This window comes from Anthonomus grandis, chromosome 15 (assembly GCF_022605725.1).
Source record: "Anthonomus grandis grandis chromosome 15, icAntGran1.3, whole genome shotgun sequence".
In the NCBI taxonomy this organism is placed as follows: Eukaryota; Metazoa; Arthropoda; class Insecta; order Coleoptera; family Curculionidae; genus Anthonomus; species Anthonomus grandis.
Window position 1 is genome coordinate 512,001 of NC_065560.1, and position 26,643 is coordinate 538,643.

The following is a 26,643-nucleotide window of genomic DNA, read 5'->3' on the forward strand; positions in this document are numbered from 1 at the left end:
GATCCAGGCGAAAAAGCGCTTGCTCCAGATCGCTGGATGCTGCAGGCGATTTACTTACCGAATTTGGTCCCGGTAAGGGTAAGTCGCGACCTCCACTCGCTCCCGGTTAATAATATGATAGATCGAGGTTAATGAGTGAACAATAGCGTGCAGGTAATTGGTTTTAATAAACAATGCGGCGTCATAGGTGGTGAAAGTGGACAGTTTTGTAGGTAGGTAAGGGTTAATTAGCGGAACTAGGGAGTGTTATTTTTAATTAAATTTGCTCTGTATATTTATTAATTTATTTGAAGGCACACTGCTAGTGTATAGAATAAGCCAGTAGATAAGGCCAGAAAGGGTTTGACCTCATCGTCTTACATTTCGATATTTTTAGAAATTCTGCAAACAAGTCATTTCTAAATATAAAATTTCTTAGATTTATCTTGTTTATTTTGGAATCTTGTAGCTAAGAAACAAATAAATATATAGAAGAGAATACGAAAACAAATTAAATTAAATATTTACTTGTATTAAGTGACCATCACTTGCAATGATGTTATTATATTAATAGATCTAACTCTGTTTACTTTAACATGTTATAGCTGAAAATTGAAGAGACTTTTAGAAATGATTGGGCAAAAAGCTTTTGTGCATTTCCTGTTGTTATTATCCATGCGGTTCCGGATACTGCAAGGACTGCCAGATATAATACCTATTGGTAAGTAAATGGCTCATAAATGTAATATTACACAGAAAAAAAAAGATACTTAAAATGAGAATTAGACACTTTATTTGAGAAAATCTAAGGATTATATATCCGCAAGAAGATAAAAGTTTAATTTAAGAATATTATATTTTCAATTTCAAGATGTTTATAGAATTGGTTTAAGTCGACAAATAACTTATTGTGAGAATATATTGAAATTTCATTTGAGAATATCATATTCTTGTAAGGAATATTTTTTTCTTTAAAGCGATGAAATTTAATTATTTAATTCAAATTTATTTTTTCTTACATTGAACCATTTTGGTAATTTGTATTGAAATGGTCATATTCTTAATTTAAGTAATTCTACTGTTAACAATAAATCTATGAACATATTGTTTTGACGAATTGCTTCATCAAACCAAAAATATTTAAGACTAGCTACAGTGTTATAAATTCAACTTAAAGATGTGAAGAATTGCTTTAAACCGCCTGGCAAATTAAATTGAATATTAAATAGTATTAAATTAAAATGTATGGCTTGTTATTAATATTTTTTTATTCGATTTAAATAGGTTAAATATTTGAAATGAGTAATATTTACACTTAGTTGAAATAAATAAATATTTTATAATAAATTAATAGTTTTATAGTATTTAGTGCTATGGTATTTATTGGGCTCTTTTTGAATCAAAATAAGAAAACCAAAGGCACACACTTTCTGGTAGTTTTATTTTGATAGCATAAGAACCCTATAAATTACCACAACACTAAATAACATAAAACTGTCAATTATTATTTCAACTAAGTGTATGAATTGCTATAACGTATTAAAAACTCAACCGTTTTATATTTTATGATTTAGGTATTGCAATAAATTACTATGTATTTACCTAATTATTTTTCGGTTAAATTCTGGTAATAAATTAATAGAACAGGTTCTACGCAAACATATGTTTATTATCCAAAAACAAAAACCTACATACATTATATAGGAACAAATATTACTTTAAATAATTGTAACAAAAACAATTTACTAGTAAACAAAAAAAAACACATTCTGTGTATGTTTTTTAAATATAGGTATATTTTTGTCATAAAAGTACTCATACAAAATGAAACTGTGAACAAATATTATCCAAAAACAAAAACTTATACATACATTATATAGGAACAAATATCACTTTACATTGCAACAACAATAGTAAACCAAAAGAAACACACATTTTGTGTATGTATGTTAAATATAGGTACATATTTATCACAAAGTACAAAGTAGGTACTCATAGAAAATAAAAATGTAAACAAGTTTATTTCCTAAAAACAAATAGGTAAGTATCTACATAAAAGCAAATATGTAGGTACCTACGTAGCACGTTATTTACGATTATTTAGAAAACCAAACCAACCACATCTATGCATGTAGCTTTTTTAAACAATCCTACTAAATACTTACAAAAAAAATGGTAATAATATTATTATGTAGTACATATTTCAAAAAATAAAACTTTAAAAGAATCTTCTTTTGAATTATGATAATAAAATCACTACATACTACAACAAGAAACTGCACAATCTTCTGTTATAACATTCACCATGTCAGAAAAATTTGAGGAGTTCGCCTCAGATGGTAATGATTGTTCAATCTCACTGACTGATACAGTGGTTGCTGATGTTTCTTTCTAAAAATGTATATCGTTTTAAACAGTTGATTTTTATTTAAAATAAAATAATTACCATTTCTTTAATTTTATCAAGAATTTTAAGTCTGGGCCCCAAAAGATGCACTAATTCCTTCAAAACCTCTTCATTAAGATTTATTAATTGATCCTCATTAATTTGATTTGCTAGAAAAAATATAAGCTGTTTAAAAGACATTTTGTAACACGAACAGTGAGGAAGAAAACTAAAAAACAGAAAAGATAACTAAAAGTTTATTTATTTAATTGTGTAAATTGAATGGTTGACATTGAGAAAAATAATGCGATAATAATGTGCAAATGTGTTTATTAGATTGTTTGTTTTGTGATGTCTGCATTGCAAAGTTAAATGCAATTATGTGATAAAAATAAAGAAAATGCTGAAGGGGGATTTAAATTCAAGGATAATACTGGATCTAATAATAATCAAAAGTGGATAATACTGGAAAATAATGGCGTTATATTCTAAAGAGATTTATATAAAGAGTCGAGAGTATATCAAGAAGAATATTAAGAAGCATCCGTGACACAGTTGTTAAAATGTATCAACAAAGGCAAGTTTTTTGGTAAAATTGATATAAGAAGTTATGAAAAAGCAAGCCCCTTTCCAAATCTGAAAAATAACGACGAAACGAATTGTAAATTAACGAATTCTAATAAAAATGATTTTTAAATAAAAATTTTAGAAGTCTTTGTTTGAATGTTCTTTCGATAGTATTGAGCAAAAAAATCATATAATCTGTTTAAAACTTTATCAAACGTATATACAGAGTTAAAAATAAATATAAAAAGTTACTCGTAACAATGGCGGAAGCTTGTTATTGTTTTTACAATGGCGGGTTTCAATAAAGACTAAACCTAACTAAAAAGAAAAACAGAAACTAAACCAGCGAGGAGTGCCTTAAACGGAGTGAGTGTCACAAAATGACATAAACGAGTATTATACAGTATTTTTTCTACCTTGTGACTTTGTAGCCAAAAAAAAAATCTAGGAAAGAGGAAGGAAGGCGATTATATACTATATGTATATACTATACGTCGCCGGTAGGTTAGGTCAAACATGCGAATCACATAAAATCATAAATTTACTTAATTATACGTACTAATATTAAACTAAACTTACTTTTAAACACTTCGATAACTTCCTCTGGTAGATTCCATTCTCGCAAAACACTTTCCACGCGCTGATTTTCCATTTTTCAGAGGAACAACACAGGTTGCAAGCCACACACCACTATGCGCACAACGCGTCTATGACTAACACAGAAAACAAAGGGAGGAAAAAAAAGAAAAAAAGGTCCTCCCTTTGTTTTCTGTGATGACTAACAAGAGTACAAGAGGCAAGCAGGGTACGCGTGGTGTGGTACGCCGACGTTGCAATTTTTGAGATGAACAAAAAGTTTCATTTGAGAATATATAAATTCAATTGAATACATTGATTTTATTGTAAGAAAATAAATATTCAAAGCAACAATTTATTTTCTTCAAACGAACGGGGTATAGTCTTCACTTGATTAATAGAGTATTTTAAACTATATATACCGGCTTTAAAGCAATAATATATATCTTTCTAAACAATAAACTGATTTATTTAAATTAATTAACTTGAAAAGCTTAAATTGAACATAACATTCACTAAATTCAAGATTATAATGACTTGAATTGATACCTTTATTATTCAAATGGGATATTTCACTTGTTTTTATTTGAGAATACATTTAATACAACTAAATCTATGAAATATTTTGATTAAAAAAGTATTCTCTTTTTAAATCTGTATTTTAAATATTTTGTTTCCTATTTATAAAGAACTCTATTTTCGCAATTTAAGCCTATTTATTTCAATTAAAAATGTATTATTCTTGAAAAAATGAGAAAATTTACTTACTTGTTAGGAGTAATCGTTTTTTTCTGTGTAGCTAGTAAAAGTGCAAAAATATACCTAGACCTGGGACTGGCGTTAATTAATCCTTTTGTGATACGGTACAATAGGAAACAGTAGAAAATCACTCTATACTCTATGATATTAATGAAGATGTTCATGTTAGTCTATGTAAATTCAAAAATGTGCATTTTGCTTAGAAAAAAATGACTTTGAAGAAATTCGAAAAATGGAAGGAATCATTTAAGGGTCAAAAAAAGAATTTTCACTTAAAATTCTATTAATTTTTGATGAAGTTAAATGTTATAAATATTCAAAAAATCTACTTAAAGTTATCAAAGACCTTCGATACACTTAATTACAATTTTATAAAATATCTTATCAATAAAATATAAAAAGTAACAATGAATAAAATACAAAATTTAATAACATTTATAAAGGGTGTCCTATTTGCTATGTGTGGCTACTATCGCTATTTCCGAAACTATAGGAGATACGAGGGCGGTTAAATTAGAAAAAAGTTACGAATTTTAATGCTTATTCTAAAGGTTACCTGAACCGAAAATTTGCTAATTTTGCAATTACATTTAATTGAATAATTCACGATTCGCTTATTAAAATTTTCTGAAACTTTGCACGAGGGTTTGCCACGTTGGTCTCTTCAAAAAGTTGTCTTACATTTTTTCTGTAAAATGTACAGGGAAGCCAATAATTGACCCCCTTAAAATTTACATGAGATTTCCTATATTCCGCTCGGCGACGCACTACCCGGTATCATACAGGGTGTCCCAGCGAAAACGAAACAGAGGTATTTTTGGTATGAAAAAAAAATTTTTTTACAAAAATCTCGAACACGTCGATTTTATTTTCGAAGGGGACAGTTTTTTCTTACCAAGGTACCCTCATACCAGTAACCCTCTTCGAGGGGGTGGGATCACCCCTAAAATCTTAAATAGGAAGAGGGGTCGTGTGATACCTTATTTTAAAGGTCTTTTAATTCTGAATATAACTGCCAAATTTGAAGTGGCTAAAATTTTTTATCCGGATATGACAGCTTGTCAAAATTGTAGAAACAACGAAAATGAAAAAGGTATTTTGAACTCTGTTTTGGATAATATTTTTAAAAGAATAAGGAACTAATTTCAAAGGGGTCACTTATTAATTAAGAGGCCACCCTAATACCTGGAACCCTTTACGAGGGGTTGAAAGCACCCCTTAAATCTTAAATAGAAAAAGGGGTCGTGTCATTCCTTATTTTGAAGGCCTTTTTACTCTGAATTTAAATGGTGACTTCTGAGAGACTGATGGATATCTTGTGGATATAAAAATAGCAAGAAATATCTTTACTGCCAGTAAAAGTGGAGAGATAAGAAATACCTACCCTTTTCCTTTTGTGTCTTTTAAATAAAACAAGTTTATTTAAATTACGTCAATTTATTAAATGTTCAAATTGTGCCCCGCCTACTTCCATGCAGGAATACAGGTTTTGCTCAAAACGATGCCTGACGTTTTGTAGAACTTCAGGTGTTATCATCTGACACTCATTTATAATTCTCTGGCGTAAGTCTTCTAGGGTGTCTGGTTGGGTAGCGTAAACTTTTGTTTTTAAATGCCCCCATAAAAAAAAATCTAATGGGGTTAAATCGGGTGACCTAGCTGGCCATTCCATAAAAGGTCCTCTCCTTCCAATCCAACGATCAGGAAATATCTCATCAAGATATTGCCTCACACCAGCAGCATAATGTGGAGGCGCTCCGTCTTGTTGGAAAACGGCTTGATCATCATCAGAATGATTTCCGCCTTCCATTATTTCTACTATTCTTGGATATACGGCATTTTCCAAGAGATTTCGGTACATTTCTCCATTCAAATTTCCGGGCAGAAAAAACGGACCAACAATGGAGCCGCCCAAGATTCCCGCCCAAACATTTAACTTCTCAGGGAACTGGGTATGAACTTCACGAAACTGGCCCGGATTTGCATTTAACCAGTAGCGGCAGTTATGACGATTTACGTTGCCATTAAGAAAAAAAGTACATTCATCTAAAAAGCAAATGTTGTAAATAAGACGCGGATTAACAGTTATCATATCACTAAGCGATTCACAAAATTGCACTCGTCTGTCAAAATCGTCCTCATTCAGTTCTTGCACCAGATGAATTTTGTAAGCATGGAATTTATTATGCTTAAGTATCCTATGAACACTACTTTTGATTACTCCTGTACTCGTCGCCAATTTTCTGACACTTGACCTAGGACAGTTATTTGCATTGCTTCATTGACAACAACAGCATTTTGAACCTCACGCCTTTTATTTAAGACACTGCCAGATTCCCTAAATTTAGCAACTATTTCTAGAACGTATTTTCTGTTGACTCGTTTTTCTGGATGAAGGTCATTAAATTCTTATACCGTTCTATTGGCACAATTGTTATGCCGAAAGAAAAACTCTATCATCTCAACTCTCTCTGCAGTAGAATAAACCATTGCTAATAGTGTTTCAACACGTAAAAGACTGGGTAATAATTTAAAACTATTTAAATAAATGCTGCTTTATGAAAAAAGTACCAATGATATTTAGCAAGCTAAATAAATTCTTCAGATACTTGTGTTTGCATTTTATTTGGTATTTTGTTTTTATTTATGATATGCTGATAAGGTGTAATAACAATAATATTAACAATACTAATAAATTTTTAATCATGTTTTAATGATCCAATAAAAAAAAATTGTAAGAAAGGGTTTCAGGCATAAAGGTTTATTTAAAGCATTTTTTCCAGAATTTTATTTGGCTTTCATATCCAGAAGAAATCCATCAGTCACCCAGAAGTCACCATTTAAATTTAAAGTGAAAACGCTTTCAACATAAGGTATAACACGATCTCTCTTTCTGTTTAAGATTTAAGGGGTGCTTTCAACCCCTCGTAAAGGATTCCAAGTATTAGGTCGCCTCTTAATTAATAAGTGACCCCTTCGAAAATAGGATTTCCTTGTTCTTTTAAAAATATTATCCAAAAAAGAGTCCATAATACCTTTTTCATTTCCGCAATTTTGACAAGCTGTTTTATCCAGAGAAATAATTTTAGCCACTTCAAATTTGGCAGTTATATTCAGAATTAAAAGACCTTTAAAATAAGGTATCATACGACCCCTCTTTCCATTTAGGACTTTAGGGGTGATTCCACCCCCTCGAAGGGGGTTGCTGGTATGAGGGTGCCTTGGTAAGGAAAAGTTGTCCCCCTCAAAAATAAAATCGACCTGTCCGAGATTTTTGAAAAAAATTTTTTTTTTCATACCGAAAATAGCTCTGTTTCGTTTTCGCTGGGACACCCTGTACATCTGTAGTTTTTGTATCTATACTTTTCTCCCATAACCTTAAGGTTTTCGAGTAGAACGTGGAAAACTATTGGTATATTTATCTAGCCTATATGGTCAAGGTATATCTATTAAACTTTAAAATATACGTATATAATATACGATTCTGTTTACACAAGGAAGAAAATGTCGGCATTTAAAAAAATTGGCACGGGATTAACATATCTAGTTTTTAAACTCTATTACTACACCTCAAATATTTGATGAAATTCTTCTGAAAAATCACGGTTTTTCCTCCATATTATTCAACCTAATAACGCTGATTTTATACTAAATATTTATATATAAGATTATATCAAATTTAAATATATATTGTTATTAAATTAAAAATTGAGTATATATTTTCTGCAAAAAAAACGTTTTTTATTAATCTTACCCTTACCCCCCCACCCACCCCAAACATTTTCCCAGTAATAAAGTCTTTTAAAAAATCACCCTTTTTCGTCCATAATAACCAATCTAGTAGCGCTGTTTTTGTATTAAATATTTATTAATATACAAATATATAATTATATTAGATTTAAATAAACAAACTGTGTTATTAGTTAAATATTAACGACAAAACCAGCTGTTATTCTTACGTTGTTATTATTTTGAAAAACAAAAATTTTTGAAAACAATTTGTTACTGATAAGTTGTGTGGGGTGGGTGGGGGGCTAAGGATAGGATTAATAAAAAACGGTTTTTTTTGCAGAAAATAATTAAAAAAAAAGATGCATTTTTAAAAAATAATTAGGTGATCAAAAAATCTATCCTTTTTGTATCTATATATACGTTTCTCATATAAACTTAAGGTTTTCGAGTAAAACATGGAAAACTTTTGGTATATTGATCAACAATTATATCATAATATGTTGATTTAATATTGTTCATGATTTTATTCCTGAAAGGCTTTGAACGTTGCAATAAATCGTTATATAATTTCCCTCATCTTCCCTTCCCGTCATATTTTTCTTTCATATCCTGATCCTCTTCCCATGCTCCCGTTAGGTACGTTCTTTCTTTTTCAGTAGAATATTTATTATTAAATTATTGTTTTTTTTCGTCCTTAACAAAATTCAGAGAGCCTTTTGTGTAAGGAATATCTCTGTAAATCTGCATATTATGGCCTGTTGGCCACCTTGCGTTATTAGTTTTTTATTTAGTTATAAATTCTTCGATTTTTTTTTGTTATTGGTAAATGGTAAAATACTCGTACCTGTAATATTTGAAATTTTGTAAAAGTTAATACACCTACCTATTAGTTTTATTCTTTGTGCTTAATTGTTGTAATGTCTTGGTGACTAACAAACGTCTTCATATCATACGTATATCTACCAAAAACCCTCAAAACGCCTTAAACGTCAATTTCTATGCCCACAAATTATTAGCAGATGATCCTAAATTGTACCATCAACACCTCAAATCGTTTGACTAACTTATATTAATCCATCTTTTTTTTTTTTAATTAAATTATTGCTACTACAGCATTTCAATATACTTTTACCTATAATTGATACCTTAGCACAAAACAATGCTGCATTGCGTAAAACTCAACAAGATCAAATAAATTTCCAATTTACCATCAGTAAATTACTAACTGCAGGTGGCCTGTTCCATCCCAACGACGATAAACAAGAGTTGGCCTTTCGATATGCAATCGAGAAAATTAATAGCGACAGGACGATTTTGTCCCGCTCGAAGCTTCAGGGCCAAATCGAGAAAATTCCCCCGCAGGACAGTTTCCATGCATCGAAGAAGGGTAAATCAATTTTCCTCACTATTTGCTTTAAACCTGAAGTATATAAAGAGACTATATTAATTAATAAAGTGTACTCATCATTGGAAGTCCATAAGTAGGGGCTGAACTTGCAAAACAAAGTGGTATAAATAGAGTTGTGAGGTCTTGATTTTTAATTGACTATTAATTTATTTACATATAAACCTAATAACGCGTATAATATTTCTTTAGTGTGTCACTTATTGAGGAACGGAGTGGCGGCCATATTTGGGCCGCAGTCCCCGCATACGGCGAGTCACGTCCAGTCAATATGCGACACTATGGAAATCCCACATCTGGAAACCCGCTGGGATTACCGGCTACGTAGGGAAAGCTGTCTTGTGAATTTGTATCCGCATCCCACTACACTATCCAGGGTAAATGCTATTAACATCCTTAATATTTTTTATTAGTGATCGCAGCTAGTGTACAGTAATAGGTGGTAAATTTATTTAGGCTTACGTCGACATCGTTAAAGCGTGGGGCTGGAAATCCTTCACGATAATTTACGAGAACAACGAGGGACTCGTTCGTCTTCAGGAGCTCCTTAAGGCCCACGGGCCCTACGAGTTTCCTATTACTGTACGTCAGTTAGGAGAAGTAAATGACTACAGGTAAACCATTTATATTGACTCAATTACATATATCTACATAGTTCAAAGTAAACCTTTAGAATATCCTTCTACGAGAGTTTAATCGGAGGTGAATGTGGAAAACCTTTGTATACAGGTCTAGTTAACTCGTTGCATCCTGCTTTCGTGAACACTTCAAGAACAAGAGTCACATGGGTTTCATTTAATTTAGATTCTCATATGAACCCCTTGAAAACCATCATGATCCCAAATAGTTTTTGGAAATTTATACAACAAGCAAGACACACATCTAGAATCTCCAATATTTTGAACTACAATTACAATGGTCTATCTACTCCCTTGCAAATTGTAAATGCTTTTGCAAATTTTTTCGCTAGCGTCTTTAACAGCTCCACTCTATTTGCTGATTTTAGCCATGTACAATCTGCTTCTCAAAATATTCATCTCTATGAATGAAATCACCCTTTAAAAAACTAAGAAATAAAGAGACTATAGGATTTGACAGCGTTCCCTCTTTGCTCCTCTATTTGTCACTACGTTCAAGCACTTCTCCTAATATCTGGAAATAAGCAAACATTTGCCCTGTCCTCAAGTCAAGAGACAGAAATATGATGGAGAACTATTACCCAATCCCTATTTTGTCACTAATATAATTTCTCTGGAACGTATGTATCAAAGTAAACCTTTAGAATATCCTCAATTTATTATATTTACGGCAACGCACTTCGAGTTAATCGGTTATCCTTTAATCGGAGGTGAACGTGGAAAACCTTGGTATACAGGTCTAGTCAATTTATGTTTTATGTGCAGTTAACTAGCGAGGAGCAATGCCATCCTCGTGAACTCATCAAGCATAAGAGTCACATGGGTATCACTTGATTTAGATTCACACTTATTTTGCTAATATTTATAATAATTTAGCTCAATAGGGTAGTTTTGTTAAACCAAGGATTAAATATGGAAGACGAGTCGATCTCGAAGAGGAACAAATTCTCTTAGACACTGTAAGTTTCGGCCCGTTTTTTCTTGAAAGAAATATAACTTTCGAAAGATATGCGGAATTAATAAGGACCAATATAATGGATTACTTAATGAAAGAACCATTGGATGTATTACGTCAACTATGATGGCAACAGTTTATTAAATAGAAGCCCGCTAGAAGCCCCGACCTAAACCCTTTAGATTATTTTCTTTGGGGATTTCTTCATAACAGTCTTTATAAAAATGAATTCAAGCAGGAGGGTTACTATTTGAGTATTTGCTTTAATTGTGTTACTTTTGAATTAATGCGTTATTATTAAAAAAAATGTTTGTTTTTAATTCCATTAAAAACATATTTTTTGTCTTTCTCTTTAACACATGAGTCCTTATGGAAATATCTATTAGTATAAAATTTTTGAATAAAGGCGATATATCGTTGGTTCAAGGGGCTCTTAAAATCCGTAATAAAAAATCCAGGACCGTATTTAAAAAAAACAAACTGGATGCTGACAGCTCAAATATGAAACGTCAGCTTGAAAATCTGACAACACCATTTTGTACACTATAGAGAATGAGTAATTTATTTTGTTATCGTATCTATTCAAATAGAGTCGTAAAAAAATAAAAATGAAATCGAGAATATTCGGAATTTTTTAAATTTCAAAAGAGCCTTTGCCTTAATTTAACCGACCTTGTATCTCTGCTAGTTTACGAGATCCCAATGGTGAGGTTCGAATTTGCGACACTCTGTACAATCTGCTTCTCAAAATATTCATATCTATGAATTAAATCATGTGGATGTATTATTATCCTTAAAAAACTAAGAGACTATAGGGTGCAAAAGTGTTCCCTCTTTGCTCCTCTGTCTATACTTTTCAATTGGTCACTAGGTTCAAGCAGTTTTCCCAATGTCTGGAAACGAGCAAAAAATTGCCCCGGCTTTAATTCAGGAGACAGAAATATGGTGAAAAACTATCGCCCAACCTCTATTTTGTCACTAATCTAATATAATTTCTCTGGAACGTGTATGAGGCTATAAACTGGAAATACCAACATACTTTCTCCTTGTTTTTGTAAAAAAAAATCGACAAATTTAATTTGTTTGGTGTTTATTTGTTATTTCTTTAAGTAAATGACATGTATAGAAAGATATGGAGAATTACATGAACGTCTGAAGCCTCGTTCGTTTTGAGGTTATTAAAATTTTGGAAACACCGTGGAAATTCGGGGTTTCTTTTGTGGTATTAAAGGCTTTATAAAAAAAAGTCTTTATAATTGGAAAACCGATAGTAAAATAAAATAGTGAAAAAAAATTGAAAATTAATCGTAGTGCAATGCCCTGTAAACATTTTCAAAAATGACACTAACAACGTAAAACAGTAAAAAAACTTCCCCGAGAGGAAACAAAAATGATAACTGTTATTATATCATCGTCAATAATTGCCTTAAACAAGTTATAGAACTACGAAGGAAGATGATGATTGTCAAGTGCCTGGATGACCAGTTTTCCTTATATTTCCAGGCATTTTAAATAATCTATTGATTTTTCCAGGCAGTGAAATAAAACCGCAATAATGAGTCTCAACTGCCTGGAAGAATAGTCTAGTAGTACCGAAAATGATATGAAAAAGATAAATGGACTTAACTGCCCGTAAAAAAAAGGAAATTATTTTTAATTTTCCTGTCGATTGACTGTAAAAACCAAAAACGGAAAAATTCTTGGAAAATACGAAATATGATCTCAACTACTTGACATAAACCGAAAATTACTCGTACTTCAATTGATAGCAAAAGACGAAGCTTCAACTGCCTGTAAAAAAATGGATCATATTTTTTTATATCTTTAAAATATTGACATCCTATTTATTAATTTTTTTAATGGCTACCAACTCCTAGATATTTCTTTAAGTACCCCTACTCCATTTTGCAGATAATTGAATTATACATCTGAAGGAAAACTTTAATATTTTGTTTGCCTGGAATGTGGTACACAGTATTGAGGAATCGACGGTGGCATATCAAATTAACCACAAATTGAAGGGTTTATCAAGACTGTAGGTCAATTAGGGCCCAAGTTACAGCAGTTGAAAGTGGAATTAAACTACGAACCCCTACATATTTTTTTCTATAATAAACTCCTACATTTTAATAGTTTTGATAGGCGAGAAGCATTGGCAAGGCGAAAACGCCTAGATATTTTACTATATTAAATTACAAAAAATTATGACATATTAATTAGTTAATTACGAACCCCTATAAATAAAAAAAATATTTTTTTTATGGGACTACAAACCTCCAGATATTTACTAGGATTCCTTATACATATTTAATTTATATTCTTAAGATGATAGTTCCTATTTATTAATTTTTTATTGGCTACCGACCCCTAAATATTTCTTATATTCCTAGATATGCAGTCTTATATTATGCACTGCATATATTATGCTGCTTCAGATCTTCGAATGTTGTGTATTTTATCTTGATATTTATGGTACCAATTTGGCTAAGAAAGAGCCCATATATAGAGCCTACAATTACTTCAATGATGTTCAGCTAAAAATTGATGTTAAACTGTTTGGCATGAATTTGAATCATTTCAACCAGTTAACACTTTATTTTTAGCTAGGGCTTTAGCATTTGTAGCTCAGCTATCCGGACTGGGAATCTCTAATACTAGCTTTAGCTCTGGTTCCAGCTTTCAGTTATTTCCCGGGAAAATCAAAAGCTTGCAGCCATCAACAATTGAAGAAGAATAAAGAGGAAAACGGAAAAGAAAAACCCTAAAACAACGGTTGCCATTGTCGATAAAAATGAATGGCATTAAAAAAGTGACACACTCACCTTGCTAAGTTTCACTCTCTATTTCCATCAAAATCTTGGGCATCCTGCACCAGAATTATGAAATAAACGGTCCCCTAAAGGAACAAGATTAAGGACCATAAATTATAAACCACATTGGCCACTTCCTGCTTCACAAACTTCGAAAATAAAAAACTGGCCTTTTACGTGCGCTCCTACCTGCAACACGGGAATAAGTCGTCGAAAAATGGACGCAGTAACGACCCCACCTCTCGCCTGAGCTGTCAATATCAGCCAATCAGAGAAAACATTAATTAAGATCAATCAGAAAAGTGACGGACCGTCAACAGAAAGCATGGATAATTAAACCAGGAGAGTGATGCGTTACAGTAGTAATGTGCCATTGCACAGAACACAAAGAGGAAAACTTGGTCTGTTTTCTGTGCATCCTTGACAGTGTGAATTTAAAGAAATATGAATAAAAGAAGTTGAATGAAATATCAATGGAGCATTAGTGAACATAAGGAGTAGAAAAATAAAACGCTACGAGTTATTGGCTGATGTCTTGCCTTTCCCAAAGTAAAATCAATGTATTCCTCTTTCAGACCTCTACTGAAACAAATCAAAAACTCCGCTGAATCACACATCGTACTGGACTGCTCGACGCCGAGGATCTACGAAGTGCTTAAACAAGCTCAACAAATAGGCATGATGAGCGACTATCATAGCTACCTAATTACTTCGATGGTACGTACATATGGGTTTCTCAAAAGTGAACCTCTTGATATCATTGAATTTTTAGGATCTGCACGGCGTCGATTTGGAAGAGTTCAAATACGGAGGCACCAACATAACTGCCTTCCGTTTGGTAGATCCCGAGGGTCCGGAAATCAGGCGGATCGTACGCGATTGGAATTACGTTTCGATTGATACGAATAATAAGAAAGGAGACCTCACTACCGCTCAGTATAGGGTAAGTTCTTCCTGAGAGGAAAAGAGAAAGTCTCTTGTCACACCACCTCGTAATTTTAAAGTTTCAAGATAGTACTTTCAGTCGCTATATAAACAATGTCGGAAAGGCATTTCTAATTAAAGAGTTGTCCAATAGATTTCAGTGACTAAGGTTAATTTAATAATGGTTTTTCTTTGTTTTTCATGTTGCGAAATAAAGGACAACACTACTTTCGTCAAGGTAAGGTCATTTTGTGACTGCATGCCTTTCGTTTTGCACTGCTACTGCGTTATCTTCTTCAGAGCTTCAGCTCCTATGGATCATATTAGATTAATAATAAATTACTGCTCTTACTATATTTACAGTAAATAAGTACAAAAATTATCATTATTCCATTTACGCTCGCATGGAATGCTCGCTTAAATGAAAGTAATCTGAAGCAAACCGCATGAACGACCGATATTCTGACCTGAAAGAAGCGGCCACAGATAAACCGCATAACTATAGACTTATGGCTCCGCTACCTATCTTCTAGCCACACAGCTGAGGGGCAGCGGTGAGAGACGCGGTAGTAATAAATGTCAATTTTAGAACGGTTGATAAAATTTCAGTCATCCTCTTACGCCGGGATCCGATGTAATTTCAGGGTTGGCCTACATAAATTTGGTGCAGGTTATGCAAGTATAATTATATACCTGCATTACTACCTAATATTGCTATTATATATGCATTTTGGGTTTTTTTTTGTTTAGTCCGTGATAGTTCCGGGATGTAGCTGTGTGGTTTCGTTGCGATCATTTTTTGCATTTTATTTTGGTGGTTACATACTGAAAAACTGAAGTGTTCCTGTGTTTGCACTAGTATTTTTAAAAAATTGAATTAGCGGTTTATAGTTTTTCGCGAAATCAAAAATGTAATTTTCAGGTCCTTTTTATTGGCATAAAAAATAAATATTGTACAATTTGCCAACTCTCAAAAAATCAAGGACACAATCAGATGCCTAAAAGGCATAAATGCTTTATAAACTTTGAAGGTTCTTTAACGAACATGGAAGGCGATATTTTAAAAGAAGGATTCTCCATAGTTTAGAGCAACTTGGATTAATCTACTATAAATTAATAGCTGACGGAGACTGCAATTCTCTGAAAAAAATGTTAGATGCTCATCATAAAAATGTCATTGTGAAAAAAATTGAGTGCAGAAATCACCTTCTACGAAATTACTCCCGGAAAATTCGGGATTTAGGTAAAGACGTCAATGCTGGGCCATTAGTTCTTCGGAAGCAAATAAGCGTAAGTACTTACTATTCGTAGAAAAATTATTTTAGGAAAAATACTTATGTTTCTGGTAAAGAAAAACATATTTGTAGATTTATAACGTTGTTTTTTTTTTTATAGAAAGAACAGCTAAGATCACGATATGCAGTTACAAAAACTATCGAATATAGAAAAAATGAGGGTGTTCCGATGTTAGAAAAAATAAAGTTGTTAAAACAAGACATAGACAATTGTATTAGCCACGTTTTGGAGAACACAAACTTTGTGCAGAATTGGGATATTTCTGTCATGAGCAATATAAACCCAGTGGTAGCATATTATCAGACTTAAAAATGACAGGTAGGATTTAAAAGCCCAAAGTGTAAAGAATTACGGTTTATGACTGCCTTATAAATATTTATAATTTTTAGTTGTTTCAGACCTATATGACAAATTATATAGCTTTGTCAGCTATCTTTCAAGAAATAGCGTGAGTTTAATACAAGATGTTGACAATAATGTATCGGAGCAATTTAACTCAATCATTGCAAAATTTATTGGCGGAAAACGCATTAATTATTGCCAACGAGGATCATATCAGGCTCGCTGTTTAGCTTCTGTAATTTCTCATAATACTAAAAAGCCTATATACACGATTAAAAAAATTCCTTAATCATAAAAGCCCGATTGGCTTAGTTAAAAACAGGGAATTAAAGAAAAAATATATTAAACGGAAAAGATTATTCCAAACCAAAGAGAAGTCTGGACTTGATAGCAGTTACGGTGATCAATGTCAAAAGCCTGATCTAACACCTAAGGAGTTGCAAAAAGAAAAAGAAGATTTTCTAGCTAGTATTAAAAAAAATGCAGAAGAAATCAAATTAATTGAAGAGCTCTCAAAGAAACAGAGCCAATCTGATTTGTGGCACTTAGAGCGAAGAAAGCGTCATACGGCATCAAATTACTATGCAATTTGCTCTAAATCTAGTGCCAGAAGCAACGGCGATACAAAAAAGCTCGTGGAACAACTTTGTACCCAAAAACAATTCATTCTGCTAGCATTGAGTGGGGCAAACAAAATGAAAAACGAGCAATCAATGTTCTAGAAACATTAATTAATGAGAAGATATTACCAAGCGGCTTATTTGTAAGCGAAAATATTTCATTCTTGGCAGCGACTCCCGATGGCCTTATTGGGAAGAAGGGGATTGTTGAAATCAAATGCCCCTTTAGTGGGCACTCCTGAAGATGCGATAATGCAAAGAAAAATATTATTTTGAAAGAAAAACGGAGAAATTAATAAAAACCACAAATGGTTTTACCAAATACAAGGCCAATCGTTGGTAACTGGGAGATCCTACTGCTGCTTTGCAGTTTGGACACCTTTGGGCATTAAGAAGGAAATTATTTTAAAAAACGATGTATTCTGCGAAAACATGAAAAAGAAATTAACTATATTCTATTCGATATGTTATTTACCTGAGCTTGTAGATCCTCGCAGAAATAGAAATATGCATGTTAGAAATATTTCCCTAAAAGAATATACGATCGCATAAGTTTTTTTTATATGTAGCCAACTTTGTATATTTTGTAATAAATGCCTTGTTTTGTTTGATTTATGTGTTATTGGTCTTTATTTTTATTATCATCATATTTTACAATTATACCAAATCGAAAAAATTTACCATAAAAACTCTTATTCAAAGTATCTATTTGAATTGGATTTTAAAATAAGAAGAAGGTATAGCAATGGAGTCAAGCAAGTAGGTAGGTAGGTATGAAAAAAAAATTGTGAACAGTCAAAGATAACATTGTATACCAACTTATAGTTTTTATTTTTTTACCTTGATTAAAAGTCAAATATTTAAAAAAAACATGATGTGGGTATTAATTTTGTAAGAATATAGATATCAAAAACACGCAAAAATGTTGTTCTTCAAATGTTATTTTCTACCAAAATAAACAGAAAAGTATTGTTATTGGTATCATTTAAAGCAATTTTCGAACCATTGTCACAAAAAAGGAAACAAAAAAATAAAAAATATACAAGGGCGAACCACCTAATTGCGATACACAGTAGATCGACACAAACTATTAAATTGTGATTTTAACTAAAAAGCAAGTTCCCTTTCTCAATAAAATATAATAAAGTATCACATACAGGGTGACAATTTAAAAACTTGAACCAAATATTTTTTTTTCTAAAGTGCAACAAAATGGAATGATGGTGGTGAAGCGATGAATGCCAAGTTAATCAAAAGAAAAAGAAGTACTAAAAATAGTGAAAGGTTTATGGCCTTAAGAGGGTCTCCAAAAGTTGTTTGATGCCCGGAGGAACTTAACCCCTCTTACCTGAAACGCCCAGAGAAGGAATCCTTCACAATGCTGCTAGCTCAAGCCGATGTGGGTTCTAGCTTCTTTCTCAACCAAATGAACCAAAATTTCTTAGGTAGTAACTACCCAAGAGTTACCCAACTAAATGTCAAAATCAGTATGGCGCCACCAAGTTTTGGATTTTATATAATCCCAAAGGACGCCCAATATTTATCAAAATTTATTTAGGCAAGTTCAAAACGAAACTTGGAAAACAAAATCAAAGTCAAATCAGTATACACTATTGTTTCCAAATTACCTATGATATTCCAACCTACTCAACTCAAGTGAAAAACAAATTAACAACAGAAAATAACAATTTATTTAAGTCTTGATTATCACAGAGAATTATCTTATGTTATTTATCGTTAAGAGGAATAATTATTTAAGTTGGTAATAAGGAACCACAACATAACACAAAAAATACACAATCAAATTGTGGTTGTCAAAATAAAATAAATTATGTTACACCCAAACCTTTTGGGGAATGAAGCTTCAATTCAATTAAACTAATAATTTACATGGCCCGGTATATCCCGCCACGGACATTGACCTAAGCAAAAAAAAAAATAACAACCCTAATTGTTGAAGCTTCCCCACTTAAAATTACCCTTTTATTAGTTTACTCTAATATTTACTAGCTAATCTGAGAAAATTTGACATCTTAGGAGTAGTCTGAAAATAAATAATATAACCCAAGTATATACTCGTAGTACTACGAAGCCGGCTGCGTCTTACCTCACAGGAGTCACTTGTCACATAACCATATATTAGGAACGAAAAACTGGAATAAAAAAACGCCCAAAAGAGTTTCTATAAAATGAAAGAGGAACAAAACAAGCATATTATCCCACCCTTATCTGCAACCCCTTGGACACACCTAAAATCTTAAATAGAAAGGGGAGTCGAGTGACATCAATTTCCTGAAATGTGGCTTTCTATGGTATCATTGGAAAGCATTTTTCAAAAGCTTCAAGATGATCTATTACTCGACTCCCCTTTCTATTTAAGATTTTAGGTGTGTCCAAGGGGTTGCAGATAAGGGTGGGATAATATGCTTCTTTTTGTTCCCCCTTCGTGTTATAGAAACTGTTTTGAGCGTTTTTTTATTCCAGTTTTTCGTTCCTAATATAAATGGTCATTTCAAGTTTCTAAATTGACACCCCGTATATTATTCCATTCCTAAATATTCCTAATCACTACAATAAGTTCCTTTTTTTTAAATCACTTCCTTTTTAAGAATTGCCAAATAGAGAATAAAACCCTTAAATTCGTATAATTTTTACCATCCAAGAAATTTGGAATTTAAGAGAGATTGATAGAAAATTGGAATAATAACAATCCTGTATTTTTTAGGCTATTTTAATAATAGTGTTGATTTAATTTAATAGGCTTTAGTAATCTGAATTTTTATTCTCAGCGTAATTAATTAATTTAATACATTTATTAAATTAATTTACTGCCATTTTCATAAAGTCATAATGATTAATCAAAACACGAGCACAACTTTTTTCTTAAAAAATAGTGGGATTCAAATATGCCCTTAATAACATATAGATCTGATTCCAATATGACTCTTATATTTAAATTTAAATAAAATATTTAGAATACGAACCTGAAAACCACCCATCTCATCAAGTATCAAGTACTCATATAATCAGCAGAGGCCGCCAAGTCGCTGCTAGTAAAAATGCACTTGTAAGGCTCTCGAAATCCGCGAATATTTCAGCAATGGTTTAACTTTTTTTTTTTAAATTTGACTAGCCTTTAGACAAAGGTTTGGTCGATGTCTATAATTATGTTTAAATTTAATTTAAAATTTATAATTACTCTTAAATGGCTTTTGAATATCAACAATGTTTGATTAACAAATTTATATATTTCTAGGCATATCCTCAGATTTTCATATAATTACAGACATGTGTTGATCCTTTATCCATAAAATAAAAAAAAAAAAATGAGTCAAAAAGTCTAACGGTTTTCAAATTATACCCGGATTTCTAAACCCTTAAAATGATATTTTCGCATGGCCGTGATGCGGAGCCTTAAACGCAATCAATGTCCATGCAAACATAGACGAAATACTAACAGCTTCAGTATTTAACATGAGATGGCGTGATGAAGTATGCAAAAAAGAATGGGTCAGAGTAAATTGTAACAGCCCTGTTAAAATAAAAAATATTCATTAAACAATTGCAGTTCCCTCAATAAACTTAACAAAGAATTATTACAGGCGGAAACCGCTTTGATGTACGACGCGGTTCATTTGTTCGCCAAGGCGCTTCACGATTTGGACTCGAGCCAGCAAATCGATATAAAACCGTTGAGCTGTGACGCCGTAGACTTCTGGCCCCACGGCTACAGCCTAATCAACTATATGAAAGTGGTAAGTTCCTTATAAAGGTGATTTATTAGAATGTGTGTGTGCGCAAATGTAAAATGTCTTGAGAATATTGATTTATCTTGTCAAGAAAACCGAAGTGGTTTTGAAAAGGTCTGACGGAGTTAAATCGGGCGATCCAGCTGGCCACTCCTAAGATCTTCTTCTCGCTAACCGTTTGTCTGGTGAAGGTTTCTCTAGTCGTTGTTGCACTGAATGAACCTACTGAAAATGAGCTTCATCTTGTCGAGTCAAGAATTTCCCCATGATTTTGAACAGCACTTTCAGGATTAACGGCATTTTCTAACAAGTTTTGTAATTTTCCAAGGATATTCTAGTCCAAGCACACCTCCATTACCGAACAAATAACTACAGCTGCAGTCTACTTCTACTTTGCTCTAGTTTCTCAAAACGAGAAAGTCCTTAATAAATTCAGAAATTTAGAAGATAAATTGAGATGACTGTCAAGGCAATTTCTACGTCTGGCCTTTCACAACTTAATAGAAGAATTTGAACACGTTGCTCTGATTCTGTAGGACCTCAGCAAAGCTTTCGACTGTGTCAAAATTCCTCTTCAAACAGTCCTTAGCCAATACACGTGGATATAAGCCATGATTTACCCTTGACGTTAATACTTGCCATCCATGCAATTTGTCCAAGACAAACTGCACATTGTCTAATTAATTACGACTAATTAACTTCTTTTTCAGGTTGAAATGCGTGGATTAACTGGCGTGATCAAGTTCGACCATCAGGGATTTCGTAGCGATTTCATGCTGGACATTGTCGAACTGACCAGGGAGGGCCTGAAGAAAATTGGAACGTGGAACTCCAGCGAGGGAGTGAACTTTACCCGCACTTATGGGGAGGCGTATTCGCAAATCGTCGAAATAATTCAGAATAAGACTTTTGTCGTGTCCACTATATTAGTAAGTTGAACACAATTGGTTTTTAAAATTACATGTCCATCCTTAATAAAATTGAGTATAACTCAGGAAGTGGTTGAGTTACAGGAATTCTTAATATATGAAATTGTTCACTAAGAATTGATCTAATTGCAAGTGCAAACCCCATTCAAATGCCTGGACTAGTTTTTGAATTATCACAAATAGAAGTTCAATTGTAGTGTGCACAAGTTAATTTTAAAATTACATGTCCATCCTTAATAAAACTGAGTATAACTCGGGAAGTGGTTGAGTTACAGGAATTCTTGATATATCAAATTGTTCATTAAGAATTGCTTTAACCTTTACTAAAATTAGTATTAAAATGCATGGAATATTTTTTAAATTATCATAAACAGAAGTTCAATTTTAGTGTGCGCAATTTAATTTTAAAATTATATGTCCATCCTTAATAAAACTAAGCATAACTCAGGAAATGGTTGAGCTACAGAAAGTCATAATATATCAAATTGTTCACTAAGAATTGATCTAATTGCAAATGCAAACCCCATTCAAATGCCTGGACTAGTTTTTGAATTATCATAAATAGAAGTTCAATTTTAGTGTGCACAAGTTAATTTTAAAATTACATGTCCATCCTTAATAAAATTGAGTATAACTCAGAAAGTGGTTGAGTTACAGTAATTCTTAATATATCAAATTGTTCACTAAGAATTGCTTCAATTTTTACTAAAAATCCCATTGAAGTACCTGGAATATTTTTTAAATTATCATTAATAGAAGTTCAAATGTAGAGTGCACAATTTAATTTTAAAATTATATGTCCATCCTTAATAAAACTGAGTATGACTCAGGAAGTGGTTGAGTTACAGAAAGTTATAATGTATCAAATTGTTCAGTAAGAATTGATCTAATTGCAAGTGCAAACCTCATTCAAATGCCTGGACTAGTTTTTGAATTATCATAAATAGAAGTTCAATTTTGGTATGCACAAGTTAATTTTAAAATTACATCTACATCCTTAATAAAACTGATTGTAACTCAGGAAGTGGTTGAGCTGCAGAAAGTCATAATATATGAAATTGTTCACTAAGAATTGATCCAATTGCAAGTGCAAACCTCATTCAAATGCCTGGACTAGTTTTTGAATTATCATAAATAGAAGATCAATTTTAGTGTGCATAAGTTAATTTTAAAATTACATGTCCATCCTTAATAAAATTGAGTATAACTCAGAAAGTGGTTGAGTTACAGTAATTCTTAATATATCAAATTGTTCACTAAGAATTGCTTCAATTTTTACTAAAAATCCCATTGAAGTACCTGGAATATTTTTTAAATTATCATTAATAGAAGTTCAAATGTAGAGTGCACAATTTAATTTTAAAATTATATGTCCATCCTTAATAAAACTGAGTATGACTCAGGAAGTGGTTGAGTTACAGAAAGTTATAATGTATCAAATTGTTCAGTAAGAATTGATCTAATTGCAAGTGCAAACCTCATTCAAATGCCTGGACTAGTTTTTGAATTATCATAAATAGAAGTTCAATTTTGGTATGCACAAGTTAATTTTAAAATTACATCTACATCCTTAATAAAACTGATTGTAACTCAGGAAGTGGTTGAGCTGCAGAAAGTCATAATATATGAAATTGTTCACTAAGAATTGATCCAATTGCAAGTGCAAACCTCATTCAAATGCCTGGACTATTTTTTGAATTATTATAAATAGAAGTTCAATTTTAGTGTGCACAAGTTAATTTTAAAATTACGTGTCCATCCTTAATAAAATTGAGTATAACTCAGAAAGTGGTTGAGTTACAGTAATTCTTAATATATCAAATTGTTTACTAAGAATTGCTTCAATTTTTACTAAAAATCCCATTGAAGTACCTGAAATATTTTTTAAATTATCATTAATAGAAGTTCAAATGTAGAGTGCACAATTTAATTTTAAAATTACATGTTCATCCTTAATAAAACTGAGTATAACTCAGGAAGTGGTTGAGCTACAGGAATTCTTAATATATCAAATTGTTCACTAAGAATTGCTTCAATTTTTACTAAAAATCCCATTGAAGTACCTGAAATATTTTTTATATTATCATAAATAGAAGTTCAATTTTAGTGTTCACAATTTAATTTTAAAATTATATGTCCATCCTTAATAAAACTAAGCATAACTCAGGAAATGGTTGAGCTACAGAAAGTCATAATATATGAAATTGTTCACTAAGAATTGATCCAATTGCAAGTGCAAACCTCATTCAAATGCCTGGACTAGTTTTTGAATTATCATAAATAGAAGATCAATTTTAGTGTGCACAAGTTAATTTTAAAATTACATGTCCATCCTTAATAAAATTGAGTATAACTCAGAAAGTGGTTGAGTTACAGTAATTCTTAATATATCAAATTGTTCCTTAGGAATTGATCTAATCGTGAGTGAAAACCTCATTCAAGTGCCTGGAATAGTTTTGGAATTATCCAGGATAGAACCCGACTTAGCAGTGTCTTCATATTTAATTACTAAAATTCGAATTATAGGCTCTCCTAAAGTCATAATGCCTCATAAATATGGGTATAAAACAAAAACTTCTTGGGCTACAAAAGTTCTTGATATATGAAACTGTTCTTTAGAAATTGATCTAATTGTAAGTGAAAACCTCATTCAAATGCCTGGAATAGTTTTTGAATTATCCAGGATAGAACTCAACTTCGCAGTGTCTTAATATGAAGTAGTATCATGTATTAAAGGGTATAGTGACCAATATTTTGGTTCATATTCCAGAGACACTTCTATTTGCCATTGTAAATACTATCAAAATAAAAATGGTTGTATAATTTCAATTTGACAAACAATATTCATGCGAGTCATTTTTTATTTCTTTCGGATGTTTAGGGTTCAGGAACTTTTTACTTATTTCACAGATTTAAAGTAATTTACATGTTTTTTGGACGTTGCTCTATGGAATCTTTGAAAAACCCCATAGAAGGTGATGTCCATCCCTCATAAAACTGGGGAACCGCTTCAGCTATAGGGATTCTTCCTTTCCTGAAACTCATCAAAGTAATCTACATTAGATCTATTTCCTTTTAGAGTTCGCCGTACGTAATGCGTAAAGAGGCAAGCGAAAAGTTAATAGGAAACGCCCAGTTCGAAGGATACGCCGTCGATCTGATCCACGAAATATCTCGTACCCTCGGCTTTAATTACACAATAAAATTAGCCCCTGACGGCAGATACGGATCGTTAAATCGCGAAACGAACGAATGGGACGGAATGATTAGGTAAACTGTCAGTGGGCACTCGTAAGTCAGAAAATTACTGTTCTCTTCCGAATTCTAGGGAACTTCTCGATCAAAAGGCGGACCTGGCCATAGCAGACTTGACGATCACGTACGACCGAGAGCAAGCGGTCGATTTCACGATGCCGTTCATGAACTTGGGCATCAGTATCCTGTATCGGAAACCCATCAAACAGCCGCCGAATTTGTTCTCATTTTTGTCGCCTCTATCGCTTGACGTCTGGATATACATGGCCACCGCGTATCTTGGAGTTTCTGTGCTACTATTTATATTGGCAAGGTATTTATTATTACAGATCTAAATCTAATCTAGAATGCCGCGTGACCTATATACGTGTCACGCCAACTATATAACTTTATGGTAGAGCGGATGCACGGCCCGAAGAACTGGAAATTATATTGGAAAAAAATGGTGTTTTATATTAAAAATGTGATGTGAATTTTTAAATAAGTGAATGCGTGGTAATTCGTAATAAAAAAAAGAGTCGTGTTGGTAATTCGAGTAGGGCGCGTGTACCATATATGCGTCACGATTTTTTTTTCTCTCTCGTTTTTGAGTTACTCAGTTTGGGTTGTTCAGGTTAATTGCAACAATACAGCAGAGGGATTTTATATTAATTTTGTTAGAAAATGTTTCTAGGTTTTTAATTCAAACAAACTTACTTTTGATCAAATTCGGATTATCAATTAAAATTAAAAAAAAATTAACTGCTCATGTGACTCTATGATACTGGCGTTAGAATTGCTCAAAATACTCATATCTTTAACAGTAAGAAAGGCAGAGGGTTGAAATTGGTTGAAAAGGAACATAGCTTCTTCTAATAAATTCATTAGACACCTACTTAAGCGTTTTTTCAATTTGCTCTTTAAATAAATAAATTAGCCGTGAAAGTTGCATTTTTTTTTAAATTAAATTTTGAGCGAAAAAATGCTCATACTTCAGAAACTAAACAAGTTAGAGACTTGAAATTTAGAACACAGCTTCCATTCATAAATTCATTAGATACCTATTTCGGCGTTTTTTTTTCAAAAATGTGTGAAAATGAATAAATCAGCCGTATAAGTTGTACATTAAAAAAAATGAAATTTTGAGAGACAAAGTGCTCATATCTCTGAAACTAAGAGAGTAAGAAACTTGAAATTTGGAACATAGCTTGTTCTAGTAAATTCATTAGACACCTATTTGAGCGTTTTTTACAATTTGCTCTTTAAATAAATAAATTAGCCGTGAAAGTTGAATTTTTTTTTAAATTAAAATTTAATATAATAATAATAATAATAATAATAATAATAATGTATTTATTTAGCTTGAGCTACAAAGGTAATACATAATATATAGATAATACGAGTATAATACATATTTAAAAAAAAAACTTAAAAATTTAAATCAATAAAAATTAAAAAATTGCAAATAATTTGAAAAAAAAGTTGAAAAAAAAAGTGTGTGCTTATACAAAATGGCATACATATACAAAAAATACAAAAAGTCTCACATACAGAAAAATTAATAAATAAAATTTAAGCCTAAAATAAAATAGCAAAAATAGAACAAAATACGAGTTAAAATTGTAAAATAAAAATAAAATAAATACACATATAAACTACAATTACATAAATAAAGGTAAAACGAATGATAAAACAAAGTATGTACAAACAAAACTTACAGAAAAAGTATAAATAAAACATGA

General features: G+C 31.9%; 1 protein-coding gene across 3 annotated transcripts in view; it reads left to right on the plus strand.

The window, feature by feature from the left end:
- Window positions 1-16: 16 nt before the first annotated feature.
- LOC126745348 (glutamate receptor ionotropic, kainate 2) overlaps window positions 17-26,643 on the plus strand; it is a 49,348-nt gene continuing 22,721 nt past the window's right edge. For 2 of the 3 annotated variants that reach the window (XM_050453143.1, XM_050453142.1), the window contains exons 1-12: window positions 19-212; window positions 585-700; window positions 9,231-9,386; window positions 9,597-9,781; window positions 9,861-10,018; window positions 14,383-14,524; window positions 14,580-14,750; window positions 14,949-14,969; window positions 20,592-20,744; window positions 21,449-21,667; window positions 24,747-24,937; window positions 24,996-25,235. In XM_050453143.1, the coding sequence (XP_050309100.1) occupies window positions 610-700; window positions 9,231-9,386; window positions 9,597-9,781; window positions 9,861-10,018; window positions 14,383-14,524; window positions 14,580-14,750; window positions 14,949-14,969; window positions 20,592-20,744; window positions 21,449-21,667; window positions 24,747-24,937; window positions 24,996-25,235 (1,727 nt within the window). In that variant the 5' untranslated portion in view covers window positions 19-212; window positions 585-609. Of the gene's footprint in view, window positions 213-584; window positions 701-9,230; window positions 9,387-9,596; window positions 9,782-9,860; window positions 10,019-14,382; window positions 14,525-14,579; window positions 14,751-14,948; window positions 14,970-20,591; window positions 20,745-21,448; window positions 21,668-24,746; window positions 24,938-24,995; window positions 25,236-26,643 lie in introns of all 3 variants that reach the window. The other variant, XM_050453141.1, reaches the window with a different exon arrangement.